The sequence below is a fragment of the Prionailurus bengalensis genome, chromosome E2 (genome assembly GCF_016509475.1).
Source record: "Prionailurus bengalensis isolate Pbe53 chromosome E2, Fcat_Pben_1.1_paternal_pri, whole genome shotgun sequence".
Classification (NCBI taxonomy): domain Eukaryota; kingdom Metazoa; phylum Chordata; class Mammalia; order Carnivora; family Felidae; genus Prionailurus; species Prionailurus bengalensis.
Window position 1 is genome coordinate 43,794,056 of NC_057352.1, and position 27,334 is coordinate 43,821,389.

A 27,334-nucleotide genomic window follows, 5' to 3' on the forward strand; every position below is an offset into this window, starting at 1 on the left:
GCGCGCGCTGTGATGATGTCACGACGCTGACGCCTGAGGATGGCGGCGGCGGCGACCCTGTCCGCGGTCCGGAGAGGGTCAGCACAGCCGCCGAGACGCCGAAGACCTTGCCGCCCGTGCGAGGTGAGGCGGCACGGCGCAGGGCGACGGCCCGACGGGCGGGAGGGACTGACGACCTGCGGCCACGGTCGCTTCCTGGCGCACTGGGCCTATCCCTGCCCAGGGAGCCCCGCAGGAGCCCAGTGTGCAGGGGCCTGCGGGACTGGGGAACAGGCCAGGTGGCTGCTTGGGATCCCCGGTGTACGAGGCTGGACTGGTCCCAAAACGTGCTGCTGTGCTGGGTGGCCCCGATGTCTGGGGCTGTGTGGGCCCGGTGGACGTGGTCAATTGCCCTGCCCGCTGTTCAACCAGCCGGCGTCGGTCACGGTGAACTAAGCAGGTTGTCCTCATTGCGTTTGCGTGTCCGGCACCTACTTCACACCTCGCCTTTGCTACTGAACGCTAGAAGCTGTCGGGGCAGCTGGTCGCTTCCGTGTTCAGCCTGGGAAAAAGCAGGCCTGAGCCTAGCCGGGTTGCCTGCTCCGCAAGCCATCATCCTTCAGTTTATAAGGGGACACTCAGCTCCCCACGCCCACTCTCCCTCCACGAAGCTGCTGAAGCGATAATTTCCACCTGAAAATTTGAATAAGTCCTTCACTGCATGAAACTGGATCCCTGGTGCCTATAGGATGAGGTCCAAGCTTCACTAGTAAGGCATCCAGGGTTCTTCATAATCTGGTAGAGGCATGACCCGGAAGTCAATACCTGGGCACTTCTACCTTCTGAGCTCAGTGTTTTAATACTTTTATACTTTTTCATTTTTGTACTTGTAATACATTTTGAAATACTCTTCTTTACCCCACCCCTAACCACCAGAATGGAAAATTTTCATCTATCCTTTAAAATCCATCTTAGATTACCTTTCCTTGGAAAAGCCTCTCTTGCTTTACAAGTAACCATTGGCTCCTCGGTCATTTTATTCATGTGACTACTGTTGAGTATATCATGTTGTGTCGCGTGATGGTGGGAGTGAGTCTCCTGTCTGCATCTGAGTGTCTGGCTGGCTCTGTGCCTGCTATAAAGTAGGAGCTGAATGGACTGGGATGGGTTGTTGGTTTTAGAACCAGATTCAGCTATATTACTGAGCCCCTATTAGGGGCCGCGATCTGAGATGAGCACAGCAAATGTGTATCTCTTGTTTGCACATGCACATGTATGCATGTGGTAGGTGGTGCAGCCTTGTCAACTTTGATGGTCTAAAATCTCATGGGGTAATTTTTCAAGATACAAATTCAAGAATCTCACTCTCTGATATTTTGATTCAGAATATCTGGAATCTGGTAGGAAACTGTATTTTGGAAAAAAACAAAACAAAACAAAACACTTCAGGTGACTTTGCTCCCTAGTTGAACATCTTTGTCATTGCACTAGGAAACTGTTGGGTCTTCTTTGTCCATTGGGAAGGGCTTAGCTGTGCCATATGGACTCCTGTTAGAGTCTCATTGCCCATACTTTGGGGAGGCAGTATGATTCGCTTGAGTAGTTTGTGGTAGTAGTTTGAGCTTTGGAATCAGAAAGACTTGGATTCATTTCTTGGTGTTTGTGAGATCTTGAGGTCCTTGAAGTCCCACTTTGCTCATCCCAAAATAGCAGTAATCATGGCTACTGTGTGTAGTTGCATAGAAGAGTGGGAGTGCATATAAGATACTTAACACAGTTGGAACTCAGGAAATGGAAGACATCGTTATCATTAATGGCTGTTCTCCCAGAGTGTGTCCCTTATCAAAAGGAGATCTCAGGAAGCCTGTTGGCTCTTCAAATTGAGTCTCATGTAGGAAGCTGCCTTATGTAATTTCCTCAAGGTAATTTCTGCTTATCAAGGAAAGCTGTGACAAAACTGTGCTTCTCCTCAGGGCAGTTGCAGTTGGTCTTTCCCCTGGAAGAAATTTGGAATGCTGACTCATTAGAGGGTAGGTTTGTTGTATAAGCACTTTCTCCCCGTTTAATTGCAATTCCTGAACTTCTTAAGTTGTATAGATGAGCTAGAGAAAGTACAACTGTCAGGAAACCTGTTTGCCCCTGACACCGAGCTAGAGTTGCACCTCACTTGGAATGGGATACCCCTGAAGATCCTGCTGTCTCTGGAATCTGAAATAGATACTGGGGATCTCTGTCAGTCACAAGTTCATAGTTAAATGAGTGAGGCTTTGGTTTGGCCTTCTGTTTTACTTTACAAGTGTTCACATGTTATGTGGGCAATTTTGTCCTTTTCAGAGCTTCCCGACTGTATGATATGAATGAGCTGTAGGTACGCCAAAGTACTGACCCTTGAGTTTCCAGATAGCTGAGAAGAGCTGTCCCCCTCAATACCAGGGTGCATAGAGAAAATTTTGAGAAGTACAGCCCTGGAAGAATGGAAGTAATTCTGCTTGTTGAGAGCTAGAAGGAGATTTATTTATTTGAAATCCCTTTCCTTCCAAGAATCTTACTCAGTGAATACTAAGCGGATTTGTATTGGCTAGGTCATCACTGAGCTAATTCTTGGGACAGCCTTCTATTGTCATGGTGTCTGATATGATGCTAAAGTAAAAAAATGTCGTGTTTTCATTTTGCGGAGGAAAATTATCTCAGAGGGTCCCTTTCCAGGCTACCAGTCTTGAAGTGGCCTCAAAGGGCATCATAAGAGAGACTCTTGATGTGGGACCATCTGTACTGTAAGTTCCTTGAGAGTAGAGTTTATGGCAACCTTCTTTTTGCCTGTCACAGCCCCTGGCAGGGTTCCTGGCTCACAGCAGGAGTTCAGTAAATATTTGTGGGTTGAACTTTGGGATTTTGGAAGGAGAACTCCAGGTACGTTGCCAGAGTCTGTATTTCTGATGGTGGGATGGCCAGTGGTGGGATGTGTTAGATGGAGCTGGGGTCATGATTAAATGAGGACACAGCAAACTTTTGAACTTTCTCCTCTCAGCCCTAAGGCAGGAGTCTCTGCCCACCAATTATTACCATGTGAAGCAGTGCTAACTGGAGTCCTTGGGAAGTGGTGTCCTGAGTTACTATATTCTAAAAAGAAATCAGGGTGCCTGGGTGGCTCAGTTGGTTAAACGTCCGACTCTTGATCTTAGCTCAGGTCTTGATCTCAGGGTTGTGAGTTCAAACCTTGTGTGGGCTGGGCATGGAGCTGTTTTAAAACAAACAAAAAAAGGAAGTCATAACAATTTTTATTATGAAATAATATTAAAAGTTAAAACTGGGCCGCCTGGCTGGCCCAGTCTATAGTGCATGCTACTCTGGGATGTCAGGGTCTGGAGTTCAAGCCCCATGTTGGGCATGGAGCCTACTTAAAAAAAAAAAAAGTTAAAACATAGGAGTGAATAATGCACAGTGTCTTTAGACAAACACTGTAATAATTTGGTGTATATTCCTCTGGCACTTTACAAAATTTGTATAATAGTCTGTACATTTCTACAGTATATATTTTTGTTAACTTTAAAAACGTAATATGTAGTGATGATTTTAAAAAATAGCTGGGGCACCTGGCTGGCTCAGTCAGTAGAGCGTAGGACTCTTGATTTCAGGGTCACGAGTTCAAGCCCCACATTGGGTGTAGAGCTTACTTAAAAAAAAAAAATAGCATTGCAGAAATCACAGAAATATGTAAAGTGAGAAGTCAAAGCCTGCTTGCCTTCCTCCTTCCCTCCCTTTCTCTCTTCCTTCCTATCTTCCTTCCTTCCTTCCTTCCTTCCTTCCTTCCTTCCTTCCTCCACTCCTTCCTCCACTCCTTCCTTCCTTCCTTCTGTTCCCTTCACCCTAGAGGCAATCACCATCAAGTTTCTCTTTTACCTTTCTAGGATATTTTTTCTACATATATGTCTGTATCTTTTTTTAACCCCCTCATTGGATGTATACTTCAGATGCTATTTTAAACGACTTACTATATCACGGATATGGATCCTGGCACGAAGCCATTCAATAAAATTGACTGGTATCTTTCTTTGTCAGTATATATGGATTTACCTCATTCATTTCAACAGCTTCAGAGTATTCCATTGAATGAATGGATCTTTATTTAATTATTCTCTTACTGATGGATATTTGGGTAATGTCCATTATTATTATAAAGAACTTTGCCATGAACTTCCTTGTACAAATACACCTTTGCATACTCATGAAAGTGGTTTTATAGCATTATTTCTGAAAGTGGAATTGCTAGATGCAGTGTCAGTTTCCCAGTTTGAAAAAGCAGAATCACATACTCTCCCTAAGGTTGCAGAGGTCCTTGTTTAGGAGTTTTCATCTAAAGTGACAAGCTCTTTTTCCTGGTATCTCTGTTGCCCCATGATGGTTAGAAGTATTGTTTAGTAGTTCCTTATTTCTGGGATTACTGGGAGATTACTGTCTACTTCATTTTGATAGATAGTCTTTCAAAACATAGAGCATAACCTTTTACAGGTGAAAGGTTATGAAACTTTTCTGTGGAGAACAATCTTAGGGGGTGTTACTGGAGAGGGCTGGGTGCCTATGGGCCCCTGCCTTGGATAGAGCCACACAGTTGGCTTCCGTGGCCAGGAAATTGTTTCAAGATCCATTGTAGGCCCCGCCCCCTCTCTCCCATGGGTCAGGTCTGGCAGCTTGTGGACAAATTTGATTTGGAGTTCAATTAACAATCTGTAAGACTCAAACAGACCTGAGAGCTCCAGCTTCCTTTGTCACTGAGGACATTTACACAGGCACTGAAAGAGCACAGCTCTGTTTTAACCACCAGTCTGGTCTCTTCCTGACACTTGAAAATTTTTGAGGTTCTGAAATTGGTGCCTTGCAGCAGGTAGAAATCCAAGAGCCAGTCCACCTTTCACTCATTGTTAGCAAACACGAATCACTGCTCTGAGCTCAGGACTTTGCTGGGTGCCAGAGAGTTCTAGAAACCCAAGAAGTGGCCTCTTCCTTCAAGGGGGCTGACAGTTCTAGTGTTCTAAGGCAATCTAGAGTACAGCAGTGAGCAGTGTGACCCAGAGTGTACTTGGAATGGAGGTTTCATAATACAGATCCTTCAGAAAAGGTCCTCAGTAAAGGTTTGTTAATTCATTAGCAGAGTGGTATGAGGAAGGGTAGAGGCCTTGACCTGGCGACCTCTGCTGAGATCCAGGCACTTGCGGAGTCTCCCTTGTGATGGAAGGAGCTCTGGATGGAGAACCAGGAGATTTAGGTCCTTCCTTGGCAGTCACTATCTTAAGTGGCTGTGGACAAGTTTATGTTTTTCTCGGCCTTTCGTTTCTGTAGAGTATTAGGACAGTAGTGCTGAATGCTCATGCCCACTACCACACTCTATCCAACATGCTGGCACTCCTTGAGGAGTGCTTGGCAGGAGGTTGGGAGTTGAGGGTATGGAGGCCAACTTTAGAGAGTTCAGTTCTTTCTGAAAGATGTGTTAGGATTGGTGTCGCGAAAGGGAATAGTGACTTGTGATAGCTGGCGAGGTGTGACCTCCTGAGTCTTGTCTCACACCCTGGTCACTGTGCTGGGGGCTACACAGGAGAGCTGGGGGCAGGAAAACACTCTGCCCTTATTCCCAGAAGTTTTGTCAGATGCCTTCCCTGTCCCCGTTTGCCTTTTCACCTGACCTCTGCCGAACGAGACTTTTACAGATGTGATTAGAGTGTGGAGCAGCTGTGATCACCTGGGGGCTGTAGGCTGTTGCCCTCCCCCTGAGCTAGCAGCCTCTGTCCTCTACTCTTCATCTGTAGTTGGGAAGGTGGAGTACCAGCATCAGCTTATCTTTGAAGAGTTTCTAATTGAAATAGATGTGGGAGAAACTGTGTCCCAGAAAGGAAGAAGGAAGGTCAGAGAGGGATACTCCTTGGCTGTCTTAGTGCTGACTTGAGATCCCTGCCCATACTTTATTTGTTTAAAGTGAGAAGTCAGGCCTTTTCTTTTGTAAACCTTAGTTTTTCTCAGCAAGACCAGACTAGATGTGCACATTTAAACAAAAAGACCCAGTGCATATGCCTGGAAACAATTATTTATTTTGCGAATCTAGGATTCTGCCTCACCAGGGAGAAGACATCTGAGTGGCCGTGCTGGGTCACCTGTGCCATTTGTCTTCTCTCTGAATGGTGATAGATGTTGCTTACCAGTGGTCTTGGGGATCAGGGCCCTGTATTGTGCCTCAGGAAACCTGGCCCAAGAACTATCCTCTTCCTGAGCTGCAGCCCTTGACTACGTTGAGAGTATTGTGTTTTCCCTGAAAGAAGAGATGAATCTGCAGAATTCCTGTCCACGGTTCTAATCTTTAGCCTCTGTGAAAAAGAAGCTTGTTTCTAAATGCCTTTGTTTAAACATGATTTCCTAAGCTACTGTGTGGGATCTCCTCGACATTTGGGTGAGAATTGCAGCAAATGTGGATGAGTTGATGGAGGAATCTTCCCTCGTGTGAGGAAAGATATACCTCATTCGACTGACAGTCATATCCACATGTTGATTAAAATCTGAGCCCTTGGGGTGCCTGGGTGGCGCAGTCGGTTAAGCCTCCGACTTCAGCCAGGTCATGATCTCGCGGTCCGTGAGTTCGAGCCCCGCGTCGGGCTCTGGGCTGATGGCTCAGAGCCTGGAGCCTGTTTCCGATTCTGTGTCTCCCTCTCTCTCTGCCCCTCCCCCGTTCATGCTCTGTCTCTCTCTGTCCCCAAAAAATAAATAAATGTTGAAAAAAAAATTAAAAAAAAAAATCTGAGCCCTTAATCTGTGGTCTCCAGATTCTTCCTTTATCTGATGGATTGATTGATAATCGAGCTCTTGGGTATGTTTCAGTGATGAGCTTGTTCCTTGAAAGAATTAGCCACATTGGGCAGTATCATCACCTTAGAAGCAGGCCCTTGACTCACTGGAATCTGGTGGCCTCTATGGGTTCTCTGTGATGCCCAAGTTGCCACAGCAAAACCTGCCTGTGTCTCCCTCCGCTGCCTTTGATGGGATGGCCTGCTGGCTTCTCCCGGGGGTGAGGGTGGGGGTGGGTTAGGCGTCGCCCCTTAGCTCAAAGCACCACCCGTGGTTAGCCATGGAATCTCTGACGCTGATTCTTTTCAAATGTCAGATTCTACTTCCAGTGATCCACAGTGAATGTCATATGGATGTTGCACGTGCCCTGCAACACACCCAACACTGATCTTTTCCCACCGTTTCCCAAACCTGCCCCTCCTGGTATGCTGCTGACTGTTTTGCCCAGGAGCCCAAGCAAAGGACTAGCGTGTCACCCTCTCTCCTTCCTTTCACTCTTTATATCTAGCTTTTAGTCCTTGTCCATTCTTCTGCTGACACCCCTCCGTTCCACCCTGCTATCTGGGTCACCACCCTCCTCCCTGGCCCTTTTAATCTACTTTGACCCTCCTCCAGTTCACTTCTTTCTAAACACAGATTGATTGCCTCTCTTTGTAAACTCTTTGGTAGTTCCAGTCACCTCCCTGGAAGGTCTTGGTTCCTCACCCTACCTTGTGCTGCTCTCCACAACCTGGTTCCTGCTGCTTCAAGAACTTGAAGCCACCCCACCCCCAGTCCTGTCTTCATACCACCAAACTGCCCATTCCCGGACACAGGGTATTATTCTGGGGCTCTGAATCTTTGAGTATATTGTGCTCTCTGCCTGAAACACCATTCCCACGTTTCCTCACCTGACTCATCCTTACTCGAAATTCACTGTGGGGTCACCTCCTCCAGGAAGCTTTCCTTAACTCCTGTGTCTCTCCTTATGTCTACTGTTGTTTCTCAAGCTTAACACTTAACATGCTATATTGAAATGATCTGTTTTTATGATGTTTTCTTCATTTGCACTGTGACCTTAGTGACCAGGTTTTGCTTTTGTGTCTGTGTGTGTTAAAATATAATCTACACAGGACCATGTCTTACTCATTCCTGAATCCCTAGCACCTAGTAGATGTTTGTGAGGTAAACAAAAATATATATGGGTGTCTGCCCTCAGTTCCTGGCACATGTCTTCTGAAACCCTTGTAATTTCTTTTTTTTTTTTTAAATTTTTTTTTCAACATTTTTTATTTATTTTTGGGACAGAGAGAGACAGAGCATGAACGGGGGAGGGGCAGAGAGAGAGGGAGACACAGAATCGGAAGCAGGCTCCAGGCTCTGAGCCATCAGCCCAGAGCCTGACGCGGGGCTCGAACTCACGGACCGCGAGATCGTGACCTGGCTGAAGTCGGACGCTTAACCGACTGCGCCACCCAGGCGCCCCAACCCTTGTAATTTCTTAACTGATAAGAGCATAAAGAGCATCAGTTATTCTAATATTTGGTCTTTGACTCTAGTTCCTGATACAGGTTCCTGAAACCCTTGAAATTTCTTGGGTGATAGGAGTGTTTTTTATTCTAATGAGGTGACTTTGAGTGGGCCCCCAGGTGACTCCTAGATGGGAGCTAGTCACCAGAAAGACTCATGCCATGATAAGAAGCTTGGAATTTTCAGCCCTGCCTCCTATTCTCTTGAGAAGGAAGAAGAGTTGAAAATGGAGTTAATGATTGATTGTGCCCACATGATGAAGCCTCCATAAAATCCCAATAGTAGGGTGTTCGGGGAACTTCTGAGTTGGTGAACACGTAGATGTGCTGGGAGAGTGGTGCACCCAGAGGGGGCATGGAAGCTCCATGCCCCTTCCCACGTGCCTTGCCCTGTGCATCTCTTCCATCGGGATGTTTACTTGTATCCTTTATCATATCCTTTAATAAACTGTAAATGTAAGTAAGTGTTTCTGGGAGTTCTGTGAATCTCTCTAGTAAATTGATTGAACCCAAGGAGGAGGTTGTTGGGACCCCTGTCTGTGATCGGTTGGTCAGAAACACAGGTGATAACCTAGACTTGTAACTGGTACCTGAAGTGTGTGTAAGGGCGAGGGCAGTCTTAGGGAGCCTGAGCCCTTAACCTGTGGGATCTGACGCTACCTTTGGGTAGACAGTGTCAGAATTGAGTTAAATTGTAGGACATCTGGCTGGTGTTACAAGAATTGCTTGGGGTGGGGACTCCACACATGTGATCAGAGGTGTCAAAATGAAGTGTTCTCTGTGAAGGTAGAGGAGACACACAGAGTGAAGAAAAATACACAGTAGGGAAGAACTGTTTATTTCCTTACATAGGAAGGGGGAATAGCTGGTTTTTTCCTTTACAATGTTTAATAAATGTTTGCTCTGATTTGATAATTTTACTCCTAATTCTGTATGGCATCATCAATAGGAAATTCTCATCCCTCTTCTTTCACCCATGGGGCCCTCAAGATAGAGAAGGATGGCCAGGGTAGAAGTGACTTCTGGAAAGCATTACTTCAACACTTTACCTTATCCAGGCCCTACCAGCCACAGGGTGTTAATGGTTGCAACATCTCTGTCTGGGAAGCAAATGGAGAAGCTCTTGGATCCTCATCCCAAGGAAGCAGAGTACTCTGATCCACAGCCTGAGTCACATCTAGATGAAACTGTTAGTGTCGTTTCTGAGTTCATGGTCTCCTTTGTCTCTTAAATGAAGCTCAAGATAGTTTGGTGGCTACCTGGTGGCAACGTGCTAAGGTTTATAGTCCTAAGTTCACAGGATTTGATTTCAGCCAGCCTTGGGTTGTGTGGCATTGCATGGTGAACTGGGGAAGTGAAAGACCCTGGAACAAGATCTGCCAGGTGAAGATGGTGCATTAGCAAAGTAATGAGAACCATCTAGAAAAGAGTAAGGTTAGGGCAGAGAACCAGGGTAGTGATGGTAGTGGTGGCAACAGTTGTAGGAAGGAATCAACCCCTGCAGGAGGCTAGAGGGCGAGGAAAGATATCCATGAGGGACACCTTGGAGAAGCTGCTTTCTGAGCCCTGCTGGGTGATAGTGTTGGAGAGTCGGCTTCCAACATTCCACACCCCCGTTTCAGGAAAGATGAGTCAGAGTAATAAGAGGAATGATTTTAACATTTAAAAAAACAGAATTTCAACTAGGATAAGGGGCCCAGACAGAGTAGGGAGGAGGGTGGGGGCAGTGATAGCTGAGCCCCATGCATGTTCCTGCCCTTCATTTGGTGTTGGAAAGCAGCATGAGAATCAGATCCAGGGAGATATAAGTCAAGGCCATGGAGCTCAGACCCAACCTTTCATCTGGACCCTTCACTGAGCACTCAGGGGCCGACACCATCCTCCCTTCCAGGGAACCATATTAGAGTCAGGTCTTCAGGCTACATTTATTGACGGGCAAGGGAGAATATGTGAGGAGGGTGGCTGCTATCCTTTCAGAGCTATCTCTGGCTATGTTGACTTGCCCTTTCTTCTGTCTGCGTAGGTGTAGACGGGGCACTGCCTGCAGAGCAGGTCCTGCCAGCCTCGTTGGAGAGGATGCCCCCGTGTCCGTGATGGGCTGTGGGACAAGCAAGGTCCTTCCTGAGCCGCCAAAGGATGTCCAGCTGGATCTCGTCAAGAAGGTGGAGCCCTTCAGTGGCACTAAGAGTGATGTGTACAAGCACTTCATCACAGAGGTGGACAGTGTTGGTGCTCTCAAAGCTGGGTTCCCAGCAGCCAGTCAGTGTGCAAACCCCTGCCCTGGTGCCCCCACTGCCGGCCACACAGAGCCTCCCTCAGAACCACCACGCAGGGCCAGGGTGGCTAAGTATAGGGCTAAGTTTGACCCACGTGTGACAGCCAAGTACGACATCAAAGCCCTGATTGGCCGAGGCAGCTTCAGCCGGGTAGTACGCGTGGAGCACCGTGCAACCCGGCAGCCGTATGCCATCAAGATGATTGAGACCAAGTACCGGGAAGGGCGAGAGGTATGTGAGTCAGAGCTGCGTGTGCTGCGCCGGGTGCGTCATGCCAACATCATCCAGCTGGTGGAGGTGTTTGAGACGCAGGAGCGTGTGTACATGGTGATGGAGCTGGCCACTGGTGGAGAGCTCTTTGATCGCATCATCGCCAAGGGTTCTTTCACTGAGCGTGATGCCACACGGGTGCTGCAGATGGTGCTGGACGGTGTCCGATATCTGCATGCGCTGGGCATCACACACCGAGACCTCAAGCCCGAGAATCTGCTTTACTACCACCCAGGCACTGACTCCAAGATCATCATCACTGACTTCGGCCTGGCCAGTGCCCGCAAGAAGGGTGATGACTGCCTGATGAAGACCACTTGTGGCACACCCGAGTACATTGCTCCCGAGGTCCTGGTCCGCAAGCCCTACACCAATTCAGTTGACATGTGGGCACTGGGTGTCATTGCCTACATCCTGCTCAGTGGCACCATGCCCTTTGAGGATGACAACCGCACCAGGCTGTACCGACAAATCCTCAGGGGCAAGTACAGTTACTCGGGGGAGGTGAGTCTGCCCTGTCTCAGGGATGTTGGGAGGCCCCTGGGTGGGGGGATATCTTGCAGCTCTTGATCAGAAGGATGTGCTCTGAGGACCATGTTCATGGGGCCAGGCAGGTAGAGAATAGTAGGATGTCTCAGTTTGGGTTTCCCCAAAAGTGAGCTCTGAGACTTGGGAGCAGATCATTTAATTGGGATATGATTCCAGTAAGCACAGATGAAGGGTGGGGAAGGTAAGGCAGAAAGGGAGGAAGCCACTACAGGGCATATGAAGAAGTAGACTTCCTGGGGGCCACTGGAACTCCCACTGGGAGCCCTGTGAGGGACCACTGAGGGACAAGAAGGTGGGTGGGTGTTAATACACTGACTCCTGTATGAGTTGAGAATTTATCAGGGGGTGGGGCATTAAGTCCCTGGCACTTCTGGGCTGTCCTGAATGCCAGCTAGTGCTGGAGAAAATCTTCAGGCAAAGAAGCAGGGAGATGCAGGCACTGGCACTGGGAGCTGTCCACATGCACAGGAGCAGCACCGTAGGCGCGGGCCGGAGCACGTGGGACAGGGCAGCCACAACATCTGCTCCACAGGGACCTGGGACAAGCTAGCGTGACCACGCCCTGTCTACAGGAGCCGCTGCTGCTCATCTTTTCCCAGTTTTGCCACACAGCCCAGAGGATTCTGTGCACCCAGACATTCCAGTTTTCTAAAGAGAAGCCAGAAAATTTGATTGTAAAATGTTGGAATCCATTCACATGTTTACGTACTATCTTCTGTGCCAACAAATACTAACCTGCAGGCCAGATTCAACCAGGAGTTTGTGTCTTTGGATCCACGGATTTCCCTGATACCTGAAAAAATCTTTTAGGTTTCAGTACTGGTGGGAGCTGAAGGAAGGTGCACAAAAAGAAAGAGTTGGTTGGTTCTCAGGCAGGATGCTGACTGGGTAGGAGAGGAGGCTGACCATAGGCACCACCAGGTGCTACAAGCATAATGGTGGGCTTGGGAAGGTTGTGAATAAAAGAATATGTGATGGCTTAAATAGGAGGTGAATTAAGCTTTGTAGGAGAACAGGATTCTGCCAAGGCAGTGAGGGCCCCTCCCCAAGTTCCCCTGCAGAGTGCTCCCCATGGTGTTCCTCTCAGGCTTGGGCCTGCTGACTGCTGTCCATGCCTCCTGAACTACCCATGTGGAGGGGAAGGAGCTCTGGGACCAGCTTCCTTCTGAAACCTAGCTTTCCTTCCAAGGACTTTGGACTGGGTCCTCTCTGGCCCCAGCCAACTGGCCCAGAGCAGCATTTCCTGCAGAAGTTACCCCAAAGCCTCTTGCCACTTTGTCTTCAGTGCTTAATGTCCTGTGCTCCATCAATTCCCTGTCAGCTTCCAGATGTGGTCGTGGGGTCAGTCAAGGACTTCCTGTGAGGTTGGGGGCTGGCATTCCCTAGGGGGATTTCCAGGTCACGTGTCAGAGTTGTATGAGGAAGGGAGGGAAACGTTTATCTTTAAAATATACATCTATTTTTAAAGTATTTATTTATTTATTTATTTATTTAGAGACAGAGAGAGTGAGCGGGGGAGGGGCAGAAAGAGGGAGAGAGAGAATCCCAAGCAGGCGCCACACTGTCAGTGCAAAGCCTGATGCAGGGCTCGAACTCATGAACCACAAGACCATGACCTGAGCCGAAACCAAGAATTGGATGCTTAACCAACTGAGCCACCCAGACGCCCCTAGAATCCTTCATCTTTAGACCAGCTCTGTGCTGGCCACAGGCGAAGAAGAAACTGGGGCTTTCTCTAGTTCTCTCTTAAAGTTTCTCACATCTTCTTTGCACCAAATGGATTCAACAAAACAAACCCTGACTGGCTGGGAAGCGCAGGCTGTGATGGTGTGGTCGCAGAGGACACCTCACTGCTCACCCTCTGGGCCAGGTTTCATCACTGGCCAGAAGACCCAGCATCCACCTGCCAGAGACAGTGTAGTGCCAAGGCCTGACCTAGCTGCTGTGCACTAGGAGCTCTGTGTGATGCCAGGCTGTTAGGGTTCTTCCTGGCAGAGGGAGTAGTGGACTTAGCTATAGCAGAGAGGGAGGTTTCCCAAGAGATGTTGACAAAGGTGTTGACTCTTTCAAAAGCCTGTAGGTTTGCCCAAGAGTTCCTAATTCTGGCAGTTATTGATCAAGCAGTTTGTCTAATTGGAGCTTGCAGTCTTGCTAACTGGCTATTGATTATCCGTGTCTGGGAGAATGACAAATGAATGTAGTGAGGAATAGACTCAGGCTTCCTGCTCCTTCTGTAGCCACAGGACTGGGTCCTGAGCCTGCTTCCTGCTCTGTTGGAATCACAGTCTGGGGCTCCAGTGTGTGTGTGGCAAGGGGAATGGGGCACTGTCCAAACTCTGCCTCCCAACCCCTCAGTTGAAGCTGAAAGCATGAGTTCCCAGTTCCAGAGTCAAATTCATGGCCAACCCTGATGGCACCTGTCTATTACAGTAGACAGATGCCATCTGACTCCAAAAACTGGTTCTACCACCATCTACAGAGAGTTGTGGTTTGGGTGGGATTTGTCTGGGGTATTTCCTGGGTGGGGAGGTCTCATCATTAGATCAGGTGCTCTGAGGTGGGGACCAAGCATCTCTCTGTTCCGCTGGCCATTGCCTTACCCATAAGTGCACCTGGGGAAGATGCATAGAGACATGAAGTCATGTTCTCCATCCCCATGAAGATTGAGATTGCCTGGGGAGAAAGGACTAGGAGTAGGAAATGGCCACAGAACAAATCCTTGTTGGCAGGCACATGCCAACACAGGGCTTGGGCAGTCTGGAACGTGACCTGTGTGGCTCAGATCAGGTGGCTGGACTGGTCCCCTTTCTTTGGGCTGGGCCCTGCTCCCACCCTCAGTCCAGTCATCTGTCTTCTGTGTGATGGTCATTTGCCCTTCTGAAGGCCATCTAAGTGAGCAAGGCCCTGTGAGAAAACCTATCTGAGACCATGTCATGTTAAGGGGGTGTTTTAATCTAGCTGCTTCTGCAAATGAAGGACCACCCACTTTGAGCTCAGCAAGGTTTGGAGATGTGCATTCCTCACCTGACAGTAAGCCGCATGGTAGTGCCTTTCTAGGGGCATTTTTCCTGCCCCCCGCCTTCTAGTAGTGGTGTTGTATGTGCCTACCCAATGTGCTTATTTCCTGAAGCCTATGTCTTTGCAGCCCCCTGTCAGGCTCAGTGGTTTCTGTGGACTTTCTACAGGAGGTGAGCTTTGAGAAGGAGGAGGCTCAGAGAAAGGGACATTGCTGACTGTGCTCAGGATAAATACGAGATTGTTTGGAGGTAATGGAGTACAGGTTGATGAGGCTGGGCCAGGCCTGCCATTTGCTGTTGGGAGCTCCATAATTGCAGAGGCTTCTTGGGGATTGGAAGCATTAGGTGTGAGGGAGTCCTCTGTGTTCTTGGTAGTAAAGGGGGAATGCAGCAGAAAGTATTGTGAGAGACCCGCAGGAGAAAGGCTGACTGGGGGCTGTTGGAGTAATCCCCGTTGGGGATGGGGGAACCTGATATCCTGGGGTAATTGGGGCAGATCAGCGATTCCAGAGAATGAGCTCCACTATGGTGTGAACCATAGTGAGATGAGAGAATCCTCCTGCAGCTCTGTAGGAGCATCATCTTACAGGAGCAGATTGAGAGACACCTGACTGCCCTATGGTCCAAAGAGTATGTAGGCTTCTGCCTTGACATCCCCGGGTGGGGCCCAGTGGTGGAGGGAAATATACCAAGTGCCTGGCTCCTACCCCACAACCCTGACACTCTAGATACTCAGGCCATAGCCCTGGCCCCACTCTCTGCCCCATTTCCTACACACCATAGGCCCAAGATGTTTGCTCCACTCCACGTACTAAGCTCAGGCTTTTCACTCTGCTCCCACTGTTGGCCGTAGAAACTTGACCAGCTCTAAAAGGTTCAATTCAAAGATTGCTTCCATCAAGAATGGTGCTATGTAGTGCCTACTGAGTACCAGACACAGGGCTAGGGGTTCTGTATCCAACATGTTTAATCACAACAGTGCTGCCAGGTGGGTGTAATGCCCCATTTTACAGATGAGGAAATTGAAGCTAGCGAGGTTAAGTAACTTGTCCATGGCCTCACAGCTAGAGGGTGGCAGACCTGGGATTTGAATCCAGGCCATCTTGGTGTCAGAATTCTTGGCTTTTCCATCCCCACAGTCTATGTTCTTTGACATACATGTCTCAGCATGTTGCTGGAGTCTTTGTTTCAGCACTTTCTTGGGCTGTTGTCTGTGGACATCTCTTAGGCCTGTAAGGTCCTTGAAGACAGCATGTGTATCAATACTTATGTTCCCGGTACTTTTCTCCTGGCTTCTCCTGAGGGAAGCACTGGTGGTCGGTGATTCCCTGGGAAAGGACCCAAAAGTGGCTGGCAGGCAGACGGGGCAGCCCCCTCTTCTGGGGGCTGGACTCCAGTAAAAAGTGAAGAGCCTGCTGGAGATGTGTCTAGTAGTCTGTGACCAGACTTGCTTAGAAGCAGCTGCAGGAATCTTGGAAGAGGAGGGAATGCTGGGAAGGAGACGGCTATGACAGGTAATTTTGAGAAGAGAAATCTGCATTTTCTCTGGGGACCAGAGGTGCCAGAGTGGAGAGGGCCAAGCCAGGGTCATGTGGGAAGTGATGGGAGACACATGTTGGCCAGATGTGAAGAAGGCCTGTGTTGAGTGTGTGAGCAGTCTGAGGACACAAAGAGCCACCTCGAAAGAGGGAGCTTCTTGTCATGAGAGATTCCAGAAGGACTGGAGCAGTTATTTCTAAAGGAGTGACACAGAAGGTGAGTCATCGTCTGTTAAGACCCATACTAAAGGACTGTTACGGTCCCACTGACTTGGAGATTCTATGATTGACTTGATGTGAGATGTGATGTTGCCGGCCTAATGTTACTGCTTTTCTCAAGAGTTCTATTCCTAGAGTAAGGACAGATGAAGAGGCTCTTGTGGGATTGATGGCAAAGTGGTACCGTCAGCAGCTTTGCTGTCTGCCTCATTTGGCAGCCTTTAATTGTTGCCCTCTGCTTGGGCAGTCTTTGAGCTGTGGGCAAGCCCAAGTGACTGCCCCACGAACAGCTGGGCTGGGGCAGAGGTTCTTGCAGTGCCTTGTTCAGAGAGAGAGTGCTGCCAGGCAAGGGACAGAATCTTGGTGGGAGAGGAAGGCCACTTGCAGACCCAGCCTGCTACTCCCTGGGGGATTTTGTTGGAGGGAGGTGGCTTTTCAGGGATGGCCTCTGGGCTGCAGTCTGACTACCCATCCACGTGGCACCAAGGGGCAGGCACTCAGGGGCGTGAATTGGACCATCTTGTAGTTCTGAGAGCCCTACTTCTTTAAATGACCTTAACGCTTGTCATTCAACCCTGGGATGTTGAAGATAAAAGGAGGTACGGGGAATGTGCCATGTCCTGTTGCTCTGTAGGTGAAGGGCATCGGCGCCTGTGAGGGGGCTGATCATGCGCCTGTGAGGGGGCTGATCATTCATATGCCCTGATAGATAGCAGCCAGCTGAGTAGGGATAGGACCTTGGCCCAGAACCATGGAGAGGACTTCTCCAGGGGTGTGGGAGAGCTGGAGACTGGACATTGTGTGCAGGCAGCAGATGAAATGCAAAGAGGCAGGTAGCATGTTTCCAGGCTTGTGCTTGGATTCTGCTGACTGTCTTTAACTGCCTCACATTCCCACCTCCAGTGTGGATGGGGGCTGTGACGGGCCATCAGTTCATCACTCTTCTCTTGCTGCCTCCTGCTCCCGGAGTAAGTGGATGGCTTTCCCATGTCTGTCTCAATAGCTGACAGCACAAGGAAACACAAATTGATTTAGAATTCTTTGCTGTGAGGTATCTCTAAGCCCTTGCTCCTTGCCTCTCTGCTGGTGGCTGTTGGGTGCCAAGAGCTGAGTGATGGTGCTGGCTCTATGCCAGGATCCCATGATGCCCCCATACCTGTCCAGGAGGGATCCCTCTGGAAGGGCTGTCCCTACTTCACCACACCTCCTGGTACGCAGTAAGTATTCAACAGACAAGTCTCCCTCCTTAACTGTAGGAGCAGACGCTGGCAGTCCAGATCCCTGACTGGTCACTGGAAGGTGATATGATTTGGTCTACTAGGTGAGGGCCTTACTGGACCCTCACTGGTCGCTGTGCTTGGAGACCTCTTGGAGGAAGGCAGGGGTAGCTTCCTCCTGGTGGGGGCAGGAGGCAGGCTTGGAGCGGAGAGGGGCAATATCCCCTTCCTGTGCCACCTCTGGTCCACCGCTCAGCTCCCTGGAGCTCTCTCCTCTAGGCTTCCCTCTGCCGCTGCTGCCTTGGTTACACAGTCCCCAGAGAGCAGTTCTCTCCTGTGGTGGCAGAAACAGAGGCCCATCTCCTACATTGCTGCATTCAGCCATTCCTACCAAAATGCCTGGCCCTGACCACCTCCAGCTTCTCATTAACTCAGGGTCAGATCTTCCTTTCATCACTGCTGTTTCCCACCCCCGGCCCCACCGAGGCCTCTCCAACAAAGGGGTGTTATCGTGGGTTGTGTTGGAGCAGTGCCTGGTGTGTGCCATCCATCCCCTCCCTCTCCTGCTCTTCTCATTGTCTGTCTCCACCTGGATAGCTCTGCCTGCTCACAGGCCCTGTCGCTTCTAGGCTCTTGAGTTCCTCTGGGAGCTGCCACGGCTGTTGTCTCTCCCACGATCTGACCTCTTTAAATCCGCTGACGGCCTCCCACACTCATCCCCTCCTGCCCCTACTGAGGCGGAAGCATACTTGCAGGTGGATGGGATGGCTAAAGATGACCTGGTCCAACCACTCCCCACCGGTCATGCCTCTCCAGACTCTCCTTCCTTGGTCAGTTTTCCATCTCACAAGGTCACTCTTCTCGTGCATCCCTGCCTGGCCTCAGTTCATCTGTCTCCCAGAGCAAGTATGGTGCCCAGACCTGAGCTTTGCTTCAGTATGGCCTGGCCAGCTTGGAGCAGAAGTCTCCTTCATCTCTTCACTCATCCTGTCGTTCCATGTTGTCCAAGTCCTGTGTACCCAGGGTTCAGGGACAGAGTCTCAGTGTGCGTTACATTCTAATAGCCACCAGGGCTCCAAACTGTCTCAGAAATTAGAATGGGAGGAAGTTTTTTTGTTTTGTTTTCATGTGTGTGTGTTTTTGTTTTGTTTTGTTTTGTTTTGTTTTGTTTTGTTTTGTTTTGTTCAGAGCCCAAAAGGGGTCTCAAACTCACAGGACTCTCGAGATTGAGACTTGAGTTGAGATCGAGTCAGACACTTACCCAACTGAGCCACCGGGTGCCCTATGTTTTTTATTTTTTAAATGCTTATTGTATTATTTTTGAGACAGAGTGTGAGCAGGGGAGGGGCAGAGAGCGAGAGGGCGACATAGAATTTGAAACAGGCTCCAGGCTCTGAGCTGTCAGCCCAGAGCCCGATGCGGGGCTTGAACTTGGGAACAGTGAGATTATGACCTGAGCTGAAGTTGGATGAAGTTGGACACTTAACCGACTGAGCCACCCAGACACCCCCCCCACCTTGTTTTTTCTTTTCTTACTTTTTTTTTTTTTTTTTTTTTAAGAGCCAGGTTGGCCTCAGCAAAATCTGTGAGTGGAATTAAAAGAGACCACTCAGCAGCATGCTCTAAAATCCAGAACCTTCCAGGACTGCTCCAAGACATTATTAAAAGCAGACAGCACTTGGTTGCTGGCACAGGTTGCCAGCATCCCCCTGATTCCAAAGCAAGCACGTAGCATCCTTACGGATTCTTGAGTTGTACCCTGTCTCCCTCCTGTCCCTGTCCTTCACTTTGTGGACTCTGGGCAGGGACAGGTGGGGGTGCAGAATTTCACTTTTTTTTTTTTTTTTAAGTTTGTTTATTTTGAGAGAGACAGAGACAGCATGAGTGGGGGTGGGGCAGAGACAGAGGGAGACAGAGAATCCCAAGCAGCCTCCAGGCTACCAGCTCAGAGCCCGATGTGACGCTCGATCACGAACCATGAGATCGTGACCTGAGCCGAAACCAAGAGTCAGGATGCTTAACTGACTGAGCCACCCAGGCGCCCCCAGGATTTCATTTTGTTACTCATTTCAAGTTTCAGAACACAGCTTTGCTAACCTTTAAGTTGTCACGCCTTTTCTTGTTTTATTTTTATCTTCATTCTCTGCGTCTTTTTAAAATTCTATTATCTTCCTTCTTTTTCTCCCTTCAGGCTCTCTCCCCTAAGGTCCTCTTTCCTGCTGCTCAGCCCCCACCCATCCCCTGCCAGGTCCTAGGGTGGTGGATTCTGTTTGGTGTGGAAGCCCAGGCACCAGGATGGTGAGTGTCTTGACCAGAGGAAGGGGTTGCTGGCTCCACTGCCACACTATGTCTAACTCTGCCGAATTTTTCAAAACACTTTGCCTCATGGGCAATGTCAGAGTGTGCTGTTTTTGTCGTACTAATAGTTCTCTTCTCCTATGTAAACCCAAAGCTCCATTTCCCAGAAACGTGCTCTTTTCTCTGCTCTCGTTCAGGCCCACGTAAGTACAGGAAGGAGGCCTTTGGGGGTGGGAATACTGGGTCTGAAAATACATCTTGAGACAAAGCTGAGGGAAGATTGAGTCATGGGAGCAAAGCCCAGGCTTCTTTTCTCCCTTCATTCCCCTAACAGCTCTAGCAGCTCTTGCAGCTCTTTGGTGAGGCTACCTTCTCTGCCAGGGAACCTTCCCGAGTCATCATGGCCTGGAAAAGAACCCATAGAGGTCAAGAGGTCAAGGCCATTTAAATGTTAGATGCTATGCTTCTGTTTCTCACATGCAGCCAAGTGAGGAAGAAAGCTGGGAAGCCGTGTTCTTAGAATCCAGGACTTTAGCAACTGGAAGACACTTAAAATCCATTGCATTTGGCTCCTTCATATATATATTTTTAAGTTTATTTATTCTGAGGGACTCCTGGGTGGCTCAGTCGGTTGAGCGTCTGACTTCAGCTCCGGTCACGATCTCACATCTGTGAGTTCCAGCCCCACGTCGGGCTCTGTGCTGACAGCTCAGAGCCTGGAGCCTGCTTCGGATTCTGTGTCTCCCTCTCTCTCTGCCCCTCCCCCATTCATGCTCTGTCTCTCTCTGTCAAAAATAAACATTAAAAAAAAAATTTAAGTTTATTTTGAGAGAGAGACAGCACAAGTAGGGGGAGGCGGTGGGCGGGGGGGGGGGGGCAGTGAGAGAATCCCAAGCAGGCTTTGTGCTGCCAGTGCAGAGCCTGACATGGGGCTCAAACTCACGAACTGTGAGATTCTGACCTGAGCCAAAACCAAGAGTCAGATGTTTACTGACTGAGCCACCCAGGTGCCCCTGGCTCCTTCATATTAAAAGTGAGGAGGCTTCTTTTCTCTAAGGTTGCACAGAGAAAGTAGACCTAGAATGTCTAGAAGCTCTAGAAGTCTCTGGGCTTTCAGCCTAATGCTTTAATTTGTCACCCAGATGCCATCCAGAAAAGCCAGGCCTTTCTTTGCCCTCACTTAAGAGTGGTCAGACCTGCCTGCCAGAGGGAGTCTAGGGCAAGGCCTGTGAGCTAGGTTTGCTTCTGGAGGGAAGCAGCCTCCTCCTCTCTCGGCAGTCTAGGCCAGAGAGCTGCCTTCATCCTTTGTTCCTTTAGCCCTTGGGCTTAAGGCGAAACCATCGGTAGTGTGGCCTGGGCAGTGTTCTTCCCAGGCCCTGTGACATTAGAGCTAGAGCAAGTAAAAGGGGCTGGGGAGGAGGGAAGTTCATCCTCTGAGCTGGAGTGGAAAGTCCTTTCTGATTTTGTGCTTCCCTTTAAAGGGAATGTTGGATTCTGCTGCTGAGGAGTGACTGGTCCCTCAGAAACAGGGGATGAGGAAGGTGAAGTTGGTAAGGAAGTGCTCTGGGAGAGTTCCATCTATCCCTTTTTGGCTTCTCTGCTGTTACAGTGTCAAGAGTTGATACCCTAGAGGTGCCTGGCTGACTCAGTAGAACACGTGACTCTTGATCTTGGGGTCATGAGTTTAAGCTCCAGGTTGGGCCCAGAGCTTACTTGGAAAAAAAAAAAAAAGGTAGGTACCCTAACTGCAAGGGGAGGAGGACTCAAGGGCCACAGACTAGGGAAAAGGACAACCAGCTTGATGGTCAGAAACAGGGTGGAGGTGATGTCCCTCCTCCTACAGTCTCTCCTTATCTTTTCAGGACAGGGCCCAGCCCTTCACACACACAGCTCATAAAAGGCTCATGGAAAGGACAGTGTAGGCTCTCACCCTGGGTATTGAAGCTGCCCTAGGCTCCCACAGCAGAGGGAGACCTGAATCTGGTGGCATGGCAGACTGACATTTAACATTCCCTTCCATGCCCCATACTCTAAGTCAGTCCAGAAACAGGTGGAAGCCTCTGGGAGACTGGCCAGGTGGTACCTGGGGCCTGTCCCTTCTGTCAGCCACCTGAGCCTCACATGTGTCCCTGACTTGACTCCAAGTTTACTGAGGTGAGAGTTCTGTTCTTTACCCAGAGCCAGCAGTTAGAGCTATGGAAAGTCAAAGGCATGACTGTTTATCACTCTTCTCTTTCTCATGCCCACAGTGCTACCCAGCCAGTCAGTCATGGGCTGACAGACATACTCATGGAGCTCTAGAGGCCCAAGTATGTTGCGGAAACAAGTGGGTTGGTCTGTGGGTATTGAAAGCTTTCTTAGGAGGTACTGAATTGGACTTGACCAGAAGCATGGCCCTGGGTGAGTGTGGAGTCTTGCTTTTCCTTGCTGAGTACTGTTGGAGGCCTCAGCAGTGCTCCCAGGGGCCACTGTTCTGAAGGGCAGCCTGAGCCCCTGTCTCACTGTAGTGGGGTGGGTTGAGGACCACTTACCTGCTTTGGCCTGCCTGACTTCCTCCCGCAAGCCTCTCAGGGTATGAGGGTTAGGCCGGGTGCCATTGGCACAGCCTGATTCTCAGGTCAGGATGGCTTAAGTCACATTGGCTTGGGGGACCCACCTGGTCCAGCTGCTTATAGCTCCTGAAAGATGGGGAGAGCCAGGGCCTGCTGAAGAGGGCCGGGCTGGCCCTTAGATAAATGAGTTCATTGGCATTCTGCACACGGCTGCATGTACACAGTAATTGGGGAGGCAAGCATCTGGGGGAGCAGAAGGCACAGATCAATCTGGCTCACTTTTGTCACTAACAGGCTGGCCGCTCGGCGAGCAGCAGGGGTCGATGCCTGGTGTGAGCATGTGTCACTCTGGAGATGAAAATGCTTAAGCTCACAGGATGGGTCTGGTGAGAGGCCAGTCTCGGACTGCACTGGACTTGTGTGGAACTGCAGGGGTCTGGCTTGGTCTGGCTGGGTATGGATGTGAAGTGGGGGTGTCTCTGACCCATCTATGTTTAGGTTCCTGGCTTGTGAGTCCAGCTTCACCACTGTTTCTTTTGTCATCAGAGGAGTTGTCCCTCTTCTCTCTTGGCTGGACCAAGGGGGCATGGGCAGAATCCATGTCCCAGCTCTGTTTGGCTAGCCTGGGCTGCCAGTTCTGTCTTTGGGCTGTCCCACCAGTAGGACCTGCTGAGCCACAGTGTATTTCTCAGTGATTTTCTTTCTCTTGAAGACCAGAAAGGCTGGTAGGGCAGCACAGGTATTCCCATGACCCAGTCTGTTCAGCTTCTGGGTTTTGCTCTGTCCGTCGGGGGCCCCATTATGCCTTTCTTTCCATTACTTAAGTGAGTGATCGGGGCTGCAGCGAGTGTCGGTGGTTTCGACTGGCTGGCCCCCCACAGTGGCTTCTTGTGTTCAGATGGCAGGAGCAAGACATGGGGCTTTCTTGAACCGTGAGCCAAAAGCTACTGTGGCAGCTGTGTAGTCCAGTCCCCCCGCATGTCAGCCTCTGTAGCGGAGCCCTGAGCTGCGCAGGCCTGCAGGGAAACTTGGACCAGACTGTGTGTGTGGGAGGGCTGTCACTCTGCGCTCCCTCACTGCTCTCAGCAAGGTATTTATGGGCTCCCCTGCCTGCATATCCTGAGGCCCTGTCCTCCTCCTGAGGGCTCTTGTCTCCCCAGGAATTGCTGGGAGCTAGCACATTGGTGAGGTGGACCCTGTTAAGTGATTGTTCGGTTATGTGATCTGTCATTTTCCACCAGTTCAGTTTAGTAAAAGCTGAGATTTACCTTCCAAAAACCAGATTCGGGTAGCAACTGCAAGTAGTCCCCACCCCTTCTTCAGGACTTCAGAAGAGTGTTCTCCTTGGTGCTCCCCCTCCATGTCCTGTATGTAAGTGGGGAAGGGTATGGGGGAAGAATTGGAGGTCAAGGAAGTTGAACTGGGGGAAGCAATAGTCAGTGTGTAAGTGTATCTGCTGAATGGGCATACAGTTGCCCTGAGTGTGGGCTCTTAGATTTTCCTGAACCCCCTGGAGATTGAGTTCAGTTGTGCGCCAGGGCAAAGGGCACCATAGAGTGGAACAGGCAGACCTCATTTGGCAGGAAGGAGGGTGACGGTGCCATTAATATCCCGGCCAAACCTGCCGTAGGCTCAGCAAAGCTCCTACTTGCCTACTCTTTGGGAATATCAGAACCCATGCCAAAGTGCTCCCAGAAGACTCAGGCACTCAGAACAGTTCTGTGTCTACCCTCCTCCAGTAGAGGGGCTTGAGGGCCTTGAGGGCCTCTGTATGCCTAGCACCAGGCACTAGGGCTCATCCAGCTTAGCTTGGTCTAATGGGAATGAACAATGAACTTGAAATCACTGGAATAATTGCTTAGCTCTGGGGGCTAAGAGGAAGCCTGAGAAAGTGTCCTTTACCCTGAGAACCTGAGGATTCAGCCGGGTGAAGACAAGCCGTGCAGGCTGAGTCCCTGAGACAGACAGCTGCTTGGTGTATGGCTGAGGTGAGGCAGCCACGGGTGTTTGTAGGAGATCAGGCTTTGTGCAGTTTCTCTGAGGACAGAATGTACTAAAATGAGGCTGGTCTAGAGCACTGCCAGGCATCCCCTGTGTGGTTTAAAGAGGTCGTGAAGACTGGAAAGAAGGGCCCTGGTCCCACCTATCCCCCAAGAGCTCCCTGCCCTCTCAGCAGATGGAGAAATCTAGTTGCCTTGAATTGTTTCCTTGTCTCCCCATGGCTGAGGGGTGGAGGCTGATGCGGGGAATGCAGTGGTTGCCCACCATCACTCTGTCAGATGGAGAGAGGTGGGTCACCTCTTAAAAGACAAGGAAGTTCCCTGCTAAGTGGCCTGATATGGACATCCAGAGTTTGGAGCTTAAGTCTGGCTCAGGATATGGTGGAAGGTTTGGGTCATTCTCTTTAAATCTTCCTGAGTTATAGTGATTTGGGGGTAGCTGGGGGATCTTGACGGTGACCACCTTCCTGAGCCAGGCTTCGAGTCCAGATACCTTAGAAGTTTGTTGCTTGGGGGAACGGGGGAGAACAGGTCTTTCTCCTACTTGTCAGATGGACTCCTTACCCAGAGAACAGCCTCTGCTTGGTGGCCTAGGCCAGTGTTGGGTAGGAAGGGGAGGTCCAGAAAGAATGCTGTACTTGGGAGGAGCTGGGCAGTGCCTCTCTCTAGGGGGAGAGTGCTGGAATGCTGCATAATGCTAAGTGCTATGGTGATGGCATCATCAGGATGGGGAGAGCAGTGTTGAGTGCTCCCGCTCTAATGCTTGTTCTTGGCCTCTAGCCCTGGCCCAGTGTGTCTAACTTGGCCAAGGACTTCATTGATCGCCTGTTGACGGTGGATCCTGGCGCCCGTATGACTGCACTGCAGGCCTTGAGGCACCCGTGGGTGGTAAGCATGGCAGCCTCTTCATCCATGAAGAATCTGCACCGCTCCATCTCCCAGAACCTCCTCAAACGTGCTTCCTCCCGCTGCCAGAGCACCAAGTCGGCCCAGTCCACGCGTTCTAGCCGCTCTACGCGCTCCAACAAGTCACGCCGTGTGCGTGAGCGGGAACTGCGGGAGCTCAACCTGCGATACCAGCAGCAGTACAACGGCTGAGCTGCTGGCTACGGCGCAGACATGCCATGGTCCCAGCTTGGCCGTGCATCACTGTGCCATCTGGCCCTGATGCCCTCTCTGGAGATAGGCCTGTATGGCCGGCAGCAGGTGAATGGCCCTACCCACTTCTCTTCAGCAGCCCCCATCCTCATCCTGGGCCTGAGCCTGGTGTGACCAAGTGGAGGGAGCCTGGGGACATGTGAGCCCTCTGAACTGGCACCGGTGGTCCTTTTGGTGAGCAACTGCTCTGCTACCAGTTGGGAAAAGGTCAGGACCTGGCCTCGGGCTCTTTCACCCCTTGGCTCTTCCCCAAGACCAAAGAGGCAAGCTGTGCCAGGTAGAGGGTGTCCTGTTGTCCCAGGACTCTTTGGGACAGTTACTTCTGAAACCCTCTTTCCTCCACTGAACCTTCATCTCTGGCCTCCCACATTCCATTGCATCCTGATCTGTAACACAGAGAGAGGCCCAGGTAGGCCCAAAGCTTGTGTCTTGGCTGGACTCCCAGCTAAGTCTAAACAGTCTCCCACCTCTCACCCAAGGTCTGTCTTCCTTCGTGGTACCCCCAGAGGCCCCTCCTGGACTCAGGACTGGCTAGAACCTCTGGTGGTAGGGCCATGGCATAGTCCTTGGCCCTTCTGGACTGTGTGGCCTTGTTGGTAGCAGGCTTGCTCCAGGCTCTAACCTCTCTCTGACAGTGGGAGGGAGAGCTCCTGCCCAACAGCCCATTGTTCTCAGTCCCTTCTTTGCAGAGCCCACTATCACTTCTTTCTCCCCCTTGGATGCCCATTCTATTCCCTAGGTGCCTCCTTCCCAACTGTGGGGGATTAAAGGGAGCCCCACTGCTGCTACCTGGGGAATGGGGGCACCTGGGCCAAGGCACAGGCCAGGGGCTTCCCAGGGAGAGCCCCATCAATATTCCAGTGTCAGCCCTGGTTCTACCCTTGGTACTGCCCAATGTCCCTTCCCTTCAGGCTCTGCAGTGGCATAAAGGCGCCATCTAGTGTCTGGCATGAGTATGGGCAGCCTGGGAATGACCACTGTGCTCACCCTTCATCTTCTAGAGGAAGTGGGAAGGAAGGAGCTGCTGTGTTGAGGAAAGGTCCCAGGCTGCTCAGCCCTCCCCTTCTGCTGAGCTTCTGCACAGCTCCAGTTGGAACTTAGCCATACTGTGTGACCTGCCTCTGAACCCTGAGTGCCTGGGGCCCTGGCCTTCTCACAACTGGCCTTGCTTGGGCCAGCCTGTCCTTGCTTCCTTTCACAACATTACCTGTCCAGCCTGGGCCCTGCCGAATCTTAGGTTGGAGGGAACTCCTGCAGGAGGTGGGTGGAATTGGGTGGCTGCTCTCCCGGAGGCCTGAGCCAGACCATCCCCGTGTTAGTCAAGGTGCCTCCCCACCACCACAAACAAGGCTGGAACCCAAGTCCCCTTCTTCATCAGCTGCTTTCAGTGGCAGGAAAGGAGGTGTGGCCCAGCTTTAGCTGTAGCCAGATTGCAGGGCCTCTGCCAGCTGGGAGAGACTGGCCCTCACTCAGTTTTTCCCAGTGGGTAGCCTTGGGCCAGGCCCTCCTCTTTCTGCATGTGCCCACCTCCAGTGGGAAACGAGGCCAAAGAGAACACTCTGGGCCAAGTCAACTGCCTTAAACATTCCCTCCTATCCTCAGTGCTCCTGGCACAAGGCAGCAGAGAGCCCAAGCCCTGTGGCCTCAGAATTCCCCTCACTTCCCCAAGTGCCTCTGGAGGCCTGAACCCTGGGGATTTATTTCCTCTCTTGTCCAAGATAGGCCTGACCCTAAGGGTAGGACAGAGGGAGGTTGGATACATGGGCCTTTATGCCATGGACCGTAGATGGAGAGTGTGCAGTTATTTATTTTGTGTACTCAGTTTGTAAATGTATCCTCTGTACTCAATAAACAGGCTGCCCTCCCCAGGGAAGGCTGCCCATCCATTCTGACAGCCCAGGCTCCTTGCTGTGGACCAGGGGAGG

At 50.5% G+C, this 27,334-nt stretch overlaps 1 protein-coding gene across 2 annotated transcripts; it reads left to right on the forward strand.

Annotated features, from left to right (window-relative positions):
- On the forward strand, positions 1-27,303 carry PSKH1 (protein serine kinase H1). Of its 2 annotated transcripts, XM_043600884.1 has the most exons (4): positions 1-123; positions 10,339-11,365; positions 19,593-19,699; positions 25,032-27,303. In XM_043600884.1, exons 2-4 carry the CDS (start codon positions 10,409-10,411, stop codon positions 25,081-25,083), a joined length of 1,116 nt encoding a protein of 371 aa, XP_043456819.1. In that variant the 5' UTR covers positions 1-123; positions 10,339-10,408; the 3' UTR covers positions 25,084-27,303. The 2 variants fall into 2 exon arrangements, with proteins under 2 accessions (XP_043456819.1, XP_043456818.1); XM_043600883.1 differs by lacking the exon at positions 19,593-19,699.
- The last annotated feature ends 31 nt before the right edge of the window (positions 27,304-27,334 follow it).